The 12766-nt window shown below is 43.9% G+C and overlaps 1 protein-coding gene across 1 annotated transcript in view; it reads left to right on the top strand.

Annotated features, from left to right (window-relative positions):
• The window catches only part of ptprdb (protein tyrosine phosphatase receptor type Db), a 162521-nt gene that overhangs the window by 139073 nt on the left and 10682 nt on the right, over positions 1–12766 (top strand). Inside the window, exons 31-36 of the mRNA XM_069665336.1 lie at positions 511–608; positions 3235–3358; positions 5628–5803; positions 8045–8068; positions 9756–9875; positions 11004–11158. Of these exons, the coding sequence (XP_069521437.1) occupies positions 511–608; positions 3235–3358; positions 5628–5803; positions 8045–8068; positions 9756–9875; positions 11004–11158 (697 nt within the window). The remainder of the gene's footprint in view (positions 1–510; positions 609–3234; positions 3359–5627; positions 5804–8044; positions 8069–9755; positions 9876–11003; positions 11159–12766) is intronic.

Below are 12766 nucleotides of genomic sequence, written 5' to 3'. Positions count from 1 at the left end.
AGTCTGCAAAAGATCTCTCCTTCTCTGCTCTGTTCCTTCTTACACATTCACCTTCCTTTGTCTTCCTTTCTCTTCCCCATGTCCATGCTAACTAACCTTCCATCCCATGCAGGATGAAGCCGCTTCAATTGACAACATTTCATCCAAACGCCTCTGGAATACCTCCTGAACAAGTCCCCAATTTTTTTTCTTTTTCTCATGCTAAATTTTTAACCGCCTGTGTCATATTCTTTTTTTATCCTCACCAGCAGTGTGCATATACTCTGAGGACATGTTGCTGTGCCTCAGTAACTTTCTGAACACGCACATTGTTCTTTCTGTCTGCCTGGAGAGAAAATGGTCACTTAACAAAAAAAGAAAGAAACACTTCCATTTGCTTCCTCCGCTGACTGTGGACAGAACACTAAACAACACCTCCTCTGAGAGTCCTTTCTCTTAACATTTCTCTCTAAAAGAGTTTAGTTGCACACTTATCCAAATGGCCTCTTTTTCTATTTCTGTGCTCGGCAGGCATGGCAAGTCACCCGCCCGTCCCCATCTCCGAGATGGCAGATCACATTGAGCGCCTCAAGGCAAACGACAATCTCAAGTTTTCTCAAGAGTACGAGGTAGGAATGCTGATTATCTGTCCCTGAAAATCTCTAACTTGGGAAATTCATCTGGTTCTGATGCAGACACACACATATTTATCGTTGACTCCACATTTTTTTTTTTTGCTCAGTTTCAATTTCAGTTGTGAGCGCTGTAGATTGAGCCCCACATAAAGTCTCTACAGCTGCATTTTGATTCCTTTTTACAGAAGATACAAGATAAAGCACATCCCCTCCCTCTGCTGTCTTGTTGTTATCTATACAAATAGAAGGGGGAAATTGAAATTGCAAGCTCAAAGAGGGTTTGCTTACAGCCAGATGGTTATCAGGCCCCTCATTTCTACGCTCTGGTGGAGAAAGGGGAGAAACAGAGATAGAAATAAAGAGGCAGCGACCGAGAGCAGACTCAGTGAGAGATACAGGACGCTAAAGAGAAGCTTCTTGATTAGTTTCCACCAACTTGCAGCACAGCTAATGTGGAACCAAAAAACACATATACCAGGAGATAACAACGTGCCTGAACTTGGTGTGCTGAACTGCCACACTAAATAGGAAAACACATCAGTAGATATATTTCCCAACATGGTGGCTGTGTAGCAAATAGCGCTAGAATTACAATGAGCTCCACAGAGAGCTATTAAAGGGGTAAAAATGTTTTCTTTTCCTTTCAAAAAAAAAAAAAAGGCAGTTTAGACCGACGGCCTCTGGGTGAAGAAGGAGACATGAGGCTCTAATTGGCTACCACCAGAGAGAGAGAGAGACAAACTGTCTGCGATGGAGATACGTATACGCAAGGACACATTATGCAAAGAGTAGAAAAACAGAGCGAGGAGGTTTTAGGGAGAAAAGCGTCGGGAGAGAGGATAAAGAGACGGTGAGGGAGAAGCCGTATGTAATTGTGGTGCGAGTTTGAACCTCTCTGTTGAGCCTCACATTCTCTCTGCATGACTGTGTGCTTTGTTCGCTAGTGAACCCTTAACGAGGGAACGAGAGAGATGGATGGAGGAGGGATTGAGGGAGAGAGAGAGAGAGAGAGAGAGAGGGGCCAGAAATGATTGCGGTGTAATAATCAGACACACATGATGTTGGGCAGCGTGTGGAAACACACACACACCAACACACACACACACACACGCATTCATGCACTCATCCAGCACCACTCCTGTCCATTTTTTCCCCAACCAAACCATAATTATGTGTCGTAAAATATTCAGAATTGCTAAATTGCCCTGGCTCTCTCTCCTCTTCGTCCCTCTCCATTGACAGCCTCATAATGACCTCATGTCTGCCTCTCCCAGCTAACAGCAGTGGTTACACTGTAATTACCCTCCAGGAACTTAATGTGTTGGTCTAACACAACCATCCTTTCTCTCCCAGAGGAATTTGTTGTGCTTTTATCATCTTTTTCTGGCAGCTCCTTTTTTTCTTTGTCCAAAGCGGAAAGTCCCTCCATCCATTCTTGAAATGTGATATTGTATTTGCGGACATACCCGTCCGAGTTCAATAATACCTTATTAATTTTCAATTTGTATTTGGTTTCTAAGGGTGTAGCAACACATGGCACTGCTTGTGAGCACAAAGTCATTGAATTATCCCGTTCTGCTGCTATTGGAAATCCTGTTTTCTGCATTTTGGGGCAAATTTAAAGAGACAACATCTTTATCAACACTTAAAAGTAATAATGTTAAAAGTTTGTGCATAATCTTAATCAGAGAGTACGTACAGGGGAACACAATGATTCCTTCTCTGTTTATTTCGCAAGTGAGCCCTGACTGATCGATATTAAAGTGGTAATTTGGCGGCACCTATGGCGATTAACGGCAACTGTGGGAGCACTTCCCAGGTATCCAGACAGTGTCGCATGTGTGACATCCACAGTTGGCTCCGGTTGTAACTCTTGATTTTCCTCGCTGACGGTCGCTTTCCTTTTCAGACTGTTTGCCTTCATCTGAGCGTCGAATTTGTTTCTTTTCTTTGGATTTTCACTTATTGTTGAAGTTGTATCTGTAGTCATCGATCTTTCTTTGTTTGTTCAGCCATAGTAGATAACTGTTTACTCGCAACACTTACAGAGACCGCTTAGCTCCGCCTACCCTCTCTGGCAGACCAACCACTGCTGGGTGATGGAAAACGTGTCACTAACTGGGCGCCGATTATAATTTTTTTTTCCACGAAAGTCGCCATAGACACCCAGTCTGTAATAATACTATATACTGCAAATGCAAAGGCTGTCATCAGTGGGCCATAGGCTCAATCACCATGTGTCACCTCATTCATAGTGACTTAACAGACATTTATTTAAATGAAATTCTTCCAGATTATTACTTGAACATTTAATTCAGCGCTTCATGCAAAAGGATAAATTATACTTAGCACATTTAAACATGCAATAACCCTTTTTTCAAAATATACTGCTACTGACACACCACATGCTGGTGTAGTGCCATTTTAAATCAAACTTTAATGTTTAAATCAAAGCATTAAAACCAAAATATGCCTATAAAAAATAGCTCATTAAAGCATGCAAACACTGTCCAACACAACTTGAATCTATAAGAGTGAATCAAACAGCGAGTCTGTCCTCATTAATTACTTCCTGTTGACGTTCGCTCTTTGTCCTGACCTCGTCTTCTCCCTCTTGTAGTCCATCGACCCCGGTCAGCAGTTCACATGGGAGAACTCCAACTTGGAGGTCAACAAGCCAAAGAACCGCTACGCCAACGTCATCGCCTATGATCACTCCAGGGTTATACTCTCCAGCATTGAGGGTAAGACACGCCGCCAGTGTGTTTGTGTGTGTGTGTGTGTGTGCGTGTCTCTGTTCTCGTACTTCTATCTCTGTGGGGACTCAATTGAGAGTGAGGACATTTTTAGGAAGTGAGGGAATTTTGGTCACTTCTTCAAAGGGCTGTTTGAGGTTTATGAGTTGGTTTCTGGGTTAAGGTTAGGGCAAGGCTTCAGATTGGGCATGAAGTTGTGATGGTTAAGGTTGGGAATGGAGTCTGGGGAGTGCATTATGTCAGTTTGGAAGTAAGTACATGTGTGTTTCAATGTAGATGTATGCCTTTATGTGTGTGTGAGCTGCTATCTAAGAGGGGTGGAGTATTAATACTCCAAGGATATGTTCGGTTGTGAATCCACAGACAGTGTTGCACCTGCATCAGAGATAATAATGAGCAATTTGGGATTCCAACAAACTGCTGTTTCTACCCACTGTGTTACCACATCATACAATTAAAACGGTCTCTCACTTGACCGATTCAATGCTCATTGAGGTAAATTATAGCTTTTTGCTGATATATTTTCTCTATATGCCAATTTTACTGGATTTAAATGGTCTAAAACGAGAAGAAAACACAGTCTCAGTCCTGTTCTCAGTGTGTGTTTCGAAGCGCGCTCACCCACCTCAGCTGGGAAAGACCTGAGGCGGAGAAACTGGCAGCTCCGATGTGAAGAGAGGGAGGCAGTGGGAGGCCAAGCCCAAACAGATGAGCCTTATCTGGGCAGAGCATGTGTGAGCAGCCCTTCCGCCCCCGCCTGTCCTGGAGCCCTGGCTGTCTGTCTTTCTTTCAGCTTAGAAAACGCATATACTCATGAGCATGTCCAAACACACACGAGCACTAACACACACACACACATGCTTTACTGTAGATTTAAAACACATGCTCAGGATGTGCAGTAGCACAGATATGCACTTCGGCTCCCAGTCTCCTCTACACATGCTCATGAACACAACCTCTATGCCAAGCCAGTGTAGCCACCAAGTTACTGGAAGTGTGTGTGTGTGTGTGTTTGCTTTATCTGCATAGTGCTTCTGCTGTAGTCCCCTGCAATAAAGTTGTAGCACATCAAAGCGTTTAGCTAAGCTGTCTTTTAAAGACTGAGGTTGATAAACATATGCTGAAGCTCTTCTTACCGTCTGTCCTCATCCAATTTGGAGTAAGTTGTATAAACCCCCCGTACGCCTCTGTCATTTAAATGTGTACGTGTGTGTGTGTGTGTGTGTGTGTGTGTGTGTGTGTGTGTGTGTGTGTGTGTGTGTGTGGAATGGTGGCCCGGGGTATTACGAGCGTATGGGACTGAGGGGTGTTCATAAAAGAAGCTGCTGGAAGAGAATCAGCTGCAGGAGCTTCTCTCTGCCGGGATTCTTCTGTTTGCTCATTGACTTCTATCTTTTTAAGTGTAAACCGCTATCAGACGACTCAAAAGGAGTTTTCTGTCCCACTTCGGCAGAATCGGGTCACGGCTCAATGCACGCGTACACGTCTGTGTGTACGTCTGTGTGTGTACTTTGCTGTTTCGGTGTATGTGTGCATGTTTGAGCTATGACTCAGTGATTTTTGGGATTATGGTATTAGGCCCCAGATGAGCAGGACTGATCCTAAATCAAACACACACAGACGGTCTCTCGCATCACACACACACACACACACACACACACACACACACTCACACACACATACAGACAATCCCCTCCAGGACAAGCAGTGTCAGCTGAGTCTTACACAGAGACGGCCTTACAGTCATATTGCCATTCAAAGCGACACATCCAGAGTATACTCAGATTAGGCCCATGATCGTCTTAGCATGTATTATAAAACAAGACGGCTGAACAATCCAACACCAAAGGACGCTTGGCCCCGTGAAAATAATAATCCCTCCGCCATGACCTCAGATGATCCGCACCCTTTATTACTGGGACATAAACCTGCTTTCATACTTTCAGTAGACTTTAAATAATCCATATAGATTATTTTGCAGTCAATCAAAATAAGAATCGTCGACAAAGAAAATTACATGGGCAGACAATTTGTCTGTTTTATCAGTGCAGAAACATTCAACTCGAATGTCATTCACCTGGCGCAGTAGAAAGACGCATACAGAGATTACATCAGCATCACTGGGTTTATTTAAGCCACCTGTTCCCCTCTGTTTACTCTACCTTTTCCCTCCCACCTTCACATGTCACAATTCATTCCCCTCCTCACCTTGCACACTTCTCCCCTCCTTGACGTCCTCTTTTTCTGTATCATGCAGGTGTCCCAGGCAGCGACTACATCAACGCTAACTATATAGACGGCTACCGTCGCCAGAACGCCTATATCGCCACTCAGGGATCCCTCCCTGAGACGTTCGGGGAGTTCTGGAGGATGGTCTGGGAGCAGCACACGGCCAACATCATCATGATGACAAAGCTGGAAGAGAAGTCGAGGGTAAGACAAAGGAGATGGGGCAAACATCAAATATTGGGAATCCACGCTGAGTCAAACTTTCTGATATATCATGGTAGAAGCGATAGAAAACAAAAGTAGATTAGCATAGGGATGGTACTTTAGAGTAGGATAAAGACACATAGTTGAATGGATGGTGTGGGTATCGTATGGTAGGAACGACTTGGTTGGCATCAGTGAAGGAGAGAATGCTGTATATACTTTCTAAAAGTAGGGCACGCAGGATGAATAATTTTCTCCAGTCAAACCTGAACACAACCATGAACAGCGGTTAGCTGAGTGGCTGCTGAAGCAAATGGAACATGAACATTAAGGGCCTGTGTCCACTAACGCCGTTTTTTGCTCTGGTAACACCCACAACCTAAATTTCAGAGCGTTTGTCACTGGCACTTACTGTTGCTAGGTTACGAAAGTTGTCTGGTGGCATTTCCGCTTCCCTCATTGAGTGTATTATAAATTTCTCTGTTTGCTTATTATTTGCTTTTATTCAATGACATTTTACAAAGAAAACATAAAACGATGTAAAGGAATCGCGTCCTGGTATTTGCAGCAGCTCTACATCGGGGAATTGTACCCTGGAAAAAACGAAAGGATTAGCTTCTCCTACGCCTACAAATTTGACATCTGAAGTCCCGCCCCTTCTTGATTTTGATTGGTTGGTGAGGGAGAAGTGACACTGACGAGCGCGGCAGTGTTCCAAAACTTGAACTATTTTTAACAACAACAAACAGCTAACGCAGAGGGTCTTTTTGCACTGAGGACTCTGAACAGCATTGGTTTTGTATAGAAAATAAGTGCTGCCAGTGCAAAAAGCGCTGTTAGTGGACACAGGCCCCAATCATGTCCCACAAAATACAGCTGGATTTTTGACCATGCACTTCTTTGAAATGAACAAGGTGAACAAAAAACTGTGTAGATTTTGTTTTGATTTTATTAACAGCAATTAAAGGGTTAGGATTATGTGGGGGTGTATCAGGTATTTACCTGTAGTCAGTGTATTACCAACAGTTGGCGGTTGGCATACCTGCAATAAGTGCTTCATACCACCCAATTTCAATGTCATTTACATGTTTACATTAAATGCCAAACATGAATTCTACAAACACTGCGAACATCCTCAGTTATATTTTTTATTTTAAGTTTTAGCTGCTCATTATTTCCTTGACTCGCGCCACTGTACATTGGAAAGCAAGTTAGTTTTAATCATGCCGTGCCCTATGATTTTACTTACCTGCAGCAGCAGAGTTTTTAAAGAACTGTTGTAGAGCTCAGTGGCTCCTAGAAAATCAGGAGGAACATGTAGTTTAAGGGCACCTGGATGTTCAAGGGCAAAAGTAGGGACAGAATTTGACTAGGTTTGGTTTAATATGTTTGGATAGAACATAAAGCAGGAAGGTAGAAGATTTAAGATGATGGTACATAAGGGTAAGATGTAGAAAAACAGGCTAGGTTGGATTATGTCAGGTTGAGTGTGAATAGTGCATGGTAACTTTTGAAGGTTAAATTGCTGTAAAGTGAGTTAAACAAAGTCCAGTCCGGTTAGAGATGAATGAGGGCAGAATGGGATTGGATATGGTTGGTTTGGCAGCAGCGAGGAGGTACGAGTGAGACCGGGGCAGGGCAGGATATTAATTTTTTAGGATGTGGAAGGACAGATGGACTCAAGAGAACAGGACGGACAAGGAGAGGACATTAGAGAAAGAGCAAAGAGACGTCATGTAGAACAAAAATAGTTTATAGTTAAAACCGAAAAACAGACATCTTTATAGGGACCACGCAAAAAGTGCTTTGTGTGAGTGAAAAGTTAGAGGGCATGTAGGACAGCACAAGGTGGCGTGCAGTGTAATTGATGAGAACAGAATACAGTAGGATATAATCATGTAGAACGGTGAGCATGATCTGGGGGAATTACAGCTAAATTGGGGTTACTTAATGAATTAGAAAATCATTTAGCTCGGAGGCATTTTGCTGTTGTTAATAGAATATGCGCTTGAGTAAAAACTCAATGTAATGAGAATGTCATGTCGGAATAGAATGAACAAGAATGGCTCGAGGTGTGAATCATGATTAAGTGCTAACCAATTATGTCCGAAAGCCGTGTTCAGAAAATGATCCTTTCCTCTCATCTGTGCTTCTTTTCCTATTAACCTGTGTCCTGTGTTAAAACTCTGCTTCCTTTTCAACTTTTTCCAACTGTCTCTGTTGTGTCTGTTTGACCCTCAGATGCCCTCTTATTTCTTCTCTAAGGCAAGACCTCTCTTTCTCTCCTTTGCTAATCCCTTTGAAAATGCAACCTCACCTCACATGGTTTTCTCCTCTCCCCTTCCCCCCCCCCCCCCCCCCTTCTTTTCAGTGCCCCTTTTTTCTGCTGTTTCCCCCCTTTTTTTTCTGTGCAATCGCCCTTGCGTTGAGTGATTATGCAGAATTGTTTTCAGCTCACCGCAAGGCCCTCGTAGTTAACTTGGTCTGAAAATGGGATTTACTTTAACCACTGCAGCTCAGAACAGTGCACATTACTGTCTAAAGTTTGCATGATCACACCCACAACTGTTTCTCTATTTTCCTGTCTGGTGGCTGAGCAGAAAGGCGATGTAGCCATTAAAAAGAGACATGAATTTACCCAATGGCAGACTACAAAGCACCCAATTGTAAGCAGTAGATTGCTGCTGTCTCGTAAAGACGATGGATCTGTCCTTTGTAAAGGACTGCTTAGCTTTAAATTCTCTGCATTCAATAACGTAGTCGCAACATTATCCAACAATAAAACATTCAATTTGAATCTCCTTAGCTGTTTATTATCAGCCCACTACCTCCATATCTACTGTTTGAGGGAGTAGTGGGCCGCTTGTTGGAGAAAACGATTTAATCTCATTTAACACCTCTCAACATCATGCCATTATGTGTTTACGCATTAACAACACAGATGATCACAGATGGTCCCACTGTGGGAATCTTGCCAGCGTTCTTCCTTTTAGCACCAATCAAACCACACAAGAGTCGGCGCAATTATGCTGTTAGCACATATATCAGTGGATAATATACTCTTCAAAGCGGGCGTTTACTACGATCCTGTTTAGTCTCTGGCGAGGGTCTGGGCCCCCCTACGTGGACGACCATTCCTGTCCCCACCGTGTCTCAAGGTCTGGTGGGAAAAGAACAGTAGAAAGCGGTAATTACAGCCTGAACGTCCCGGGCCAAAACGCATAATCCCCAGTCTGGAGCAGTGGAATGCAGAGCGAGCTGAGCTGAGCTCCCTGCTGTCTTTGATGTGAGGACTGGAGGGATCAGCACATAACGTTTGGTTTGGCCTGATTCTGCCAAGGCCCTCCTCCTCCTCCCCCCGCCATCCCCCTCCTCTGGGATTTTTTTTCCCTCTCTCGCCTGTGGTCTCTGAGGCTGAGCTGAAGAACTACAAATATGACAGCCTTATACACGGGAATTCAAGGTGTTATGGGGGTTAGGGATGCTGGGATTATGAGTGCGGGTGTAGTTTCGTAGGAATTTGGCAATGTATAGCTTCAAAAATGTGACCTTAAAGTACCACTCGGCTCTGTGGTGGATCTTTGTGAGAGCCCGCCGACATATGGCAATTTCATGCCACACTTTTTGAAACATCTTATGCAGGATCACACCCCAGAAAGCAGACATTTCTCTCCCCACTGTCTCTCTCTCTGTCACTCTTCACCCCGCACACTCACTAAAACCCCTCTCACACGCTGGGTTGTAGCTATATGCACATATTTTCCAAACATTACTGTCTGAATTTTGCAAACCCTCTCACTGATCTGCTTCAACACTCCCCCCTCCTTCTTTTGCCTCTGTACACACACACGCTCAAGTCAGCTCTCTCTTCCTCTCTGCTGTCACAAAGATGTGCACAGACATATGCAAAGTGCTCTGCATCTCTCACAGCCTCTCTCCTCCACCCTTGCAGGTGAAGTGCGATCAGTACTGGCCGACACGGGGCACAGAGACCTACGGCCTCATCCAGGTCACTCTGCTGGACACAGTGGAGCTGGCCACCTACTCTGTCAGGACCTTCGCTCTTTACAAGGTAACATGACATGTGCGCCGGAGTGTAACGGGGTCGTGCGTGTATTGATCTCTTTAAATATTTATGCATATGAGTGTTTGCCCCGGATTCTGTGCCCATGTAGCAGTTTGTACATGAATATGCCCTTGCTTGTATTTGTGACCCAACAAGACAAGAAACCGCATAAAAAGAGAATGAGAATTAACACAAATCCTCATAAAATAGTGACCTATTTTAATTTAGAATTATCAGTTGTTGAATTAAAAACACTTGTAATTGTCCCTAGAATGCTAGCATGAATTAGTGTTGTCTGTTTTGAAGGATACATCTGGTGATATTCTCTATTTTTTCATCAGCAAAACCACCTAAAATGCCAAAACCAACAATGAATTAATCCTCCTAGCAAGTTTCTTTGTGTTCTGCAGCTTCTTCCTCTGTATAATCAACTTTCATTGTTGCCCAAAATCTATTAAAAACACATCAGTGAGCCACACTGTTCTTCTCCATGACATGTTCCTGCATCACCACGAACACAAGCACTGTGGTTTATTTTAGACCAAACCCACATACAGCGGCCCACTGCCGTAAATACTTCCGTGTATTAATCCATGACTTAAAATAATGCCATTGTTAGAGTGTTATTTCCCAGAAGAGAATTACTGGGCCCTTCTTAAAATCTACAATATGAATGTGTGACTATGTGATGTGTGGAGGGAGAAAAGGGGCCTGGAGCTGAGTTACGCAGACAGAGAGGGGACGTCGGAAAGTGTTTAAAGACAGACGAGAACTTTGTAGTGTTCAGTCTTTTCTTTGGACGTTTTACAGCAAAATCTAGCTAAGAAGGTTTTGCTTGACAAAATTCTTCCAGTAGGATAGATATCCTCAAAAAACATGGTCATAAGGAGGAGTGTGTCGGCTCTTCTTAGCTATCTTGTCCAAGCAACAGAATCCAGTCTCCATCAAGCACACCTCAATAAATTGAGACACACCAAGGTCATCTTATCTTAAAATGAGACAGTGTGGAGCCATTCTTATGTCAAACAGTGCATAAAGGTTGCAGTGACCCTTTTGAGTTGTGACAGATGACGATTTAGCAGTTTAAGGACACATCTGATTAATGTTCTGTCTCTTGTCTGTCCGCATGTTCAGAGCGGCTCCAATGAGAAGCGCGAGGTTCGTCACTTCCAGTTCACGGCCTGGCCGGACCACGGGGTGCCTGAACACCCGACCCCGTTCCTGGCCTTCCTACGCAGAGTCAAGGCCTGCAACCCTCCAGATGCAGGACCCATGGTCGTCCACTGCAGGTGTGTGTGTGTGTGTGTGTATGTGTCCATGCTCCATCCTTGTTTTTATTGGTGTATTTTTTTTTATTGCTATCCTAAGATAATTCCTAAAACCACCCTGGAAGAGAGTCCAGCGGTTGCTGACTCAAAAGAAAGCATATTTTCTCCTTGATGTGTGTGTGTGTTTGTGTGCATCTGTGTGTGTGTGTGTTTGTGTGCTTGCAAGAAACACTTATGTGTTATTTTAGGTTTTACTTGGCAGCATGACTATCAAAAGCCTGGGAGTGTGTGAAAGTCAACACTGGTCCAAGAGCACTTGTATAAAATCATTCATAGGGCCTGACCTGAAATGAGATTGACCTGCCATTATGCAAACCCCAAACCGTCCTCTCTGGCTCAGACACCCACATTCCTCCATCGTCCCTAAGGTTTAACAACTGCGGCAGCCGCCATGCTGACCCTATTTTCCATAAGTAGCTCTCAGTGTTGACTATTTACCATTTAAGCTGGTGGTAGATCTGGGTTCATAAGTTTATATTCAAATTTGCTGCTCTCTGAGCAGCAGAAGGCTCACGCCTCGGTTGGAGGAAGATTCTGGAAACTTGTCATTACAGTCTTGGCACAGTGTCGAGCTCCAGAGCTGGGAAGAAGCTGCTATTTGCTCATACCAGGGAGTGAAGGAGAGAAGGAGGCTGAGGGTAGCAGAGGGAATATGGAGCCGAAGCTCTCAGGAGGAAGAATTAGTGAGGTATAGATGTGGAAGGAGGAGAGTGAAGGGAAGAAAAGAGGGATTGAGAGATGATTGAGAGGGAGAGTTAGCAAGGGACCGGGAGTTAGAAGAGGAGGTACGTGCAGAATGAGAGAGAAGATGAGGTCAAATCCCGGACGCGGTGAATGGAAATGATGAATTAAAGAAAAGGAAAGGTGGAGAGAAAAGGGAGTCCAAAAAAAAAAAAAAAACGTACAAATGTGAGAGTGAAAAAGTGGCGGGGCTGGTGTGAGAGTGTCGGACGGGTACTTAGAGTGAAGATAAAGAGGCAGGGAGACGAGGGAGAGAGGGAGGGAGGAGGGTGAAAAGGTTGGCAGCAGAGGAGCTCTTCCTAATCTTCCGTAGCAGTCAGATGGAGTATCTAACAGGATTATCAGTCAAATTTAATTATCCCGGCAAGACTCCATCATAATGTGCCTTAACATATCAACCAGCCTCTGTATCAAACAATGGACTGAATCTCATTCCACCTGAGCACACACATGCTGCGCTCGCACACACACACATGCATGCAGATATTAATTTAACCATATAAAGAGGTTTTGTTCACTCGCAGAAACTTGCTTGGTCAGGATGTTTCACCTTTTCGGTACTTGCGCAGCAGAAATGTGAAGTGTTTGGGTGGGCAGCTAAATGTATTATATTTCTGGATTGTATGTCGATAGGAGAGGATATCTTCCCAATGCCAGTCAGACGCTGATGCTGACTCATCGCTGATGTCAATTTTTACGTCCTTTGTTGGAAATATTGCTGGCTGGCATCTTTGCGATTCCTAGTTGATTTAGGCACAGTATGTAAGAGCTTTTGCAGTAATTGGCAACGAGGACAGATTTGTGACACACTTAGCGCACACTCAGGAA

The sequence above is a fragment of the Semicossyphus pulcher genome, unplaced genomic scaffold (assembly GCF_022749685.1).
Source record: "Semicossyphus pulcher isolate SPU_LCO1_2020_fin unplaced genomic scaffold, fSemPul1.0.p SCAF_17, whole genome shotgun sequence".
Classification (NCBI taxonomy): domain Eukaryota; kingdom Metazoa; phylum Chordata; class Actinopteri; order Labriformes; family Labridae; genus Semicossyphus; species Semicossyphus pulcher.
Note: the sequence above shows the minus strand (reverse complement) of the source record. Positions and strands in the feature narration are given on the sequence as shown.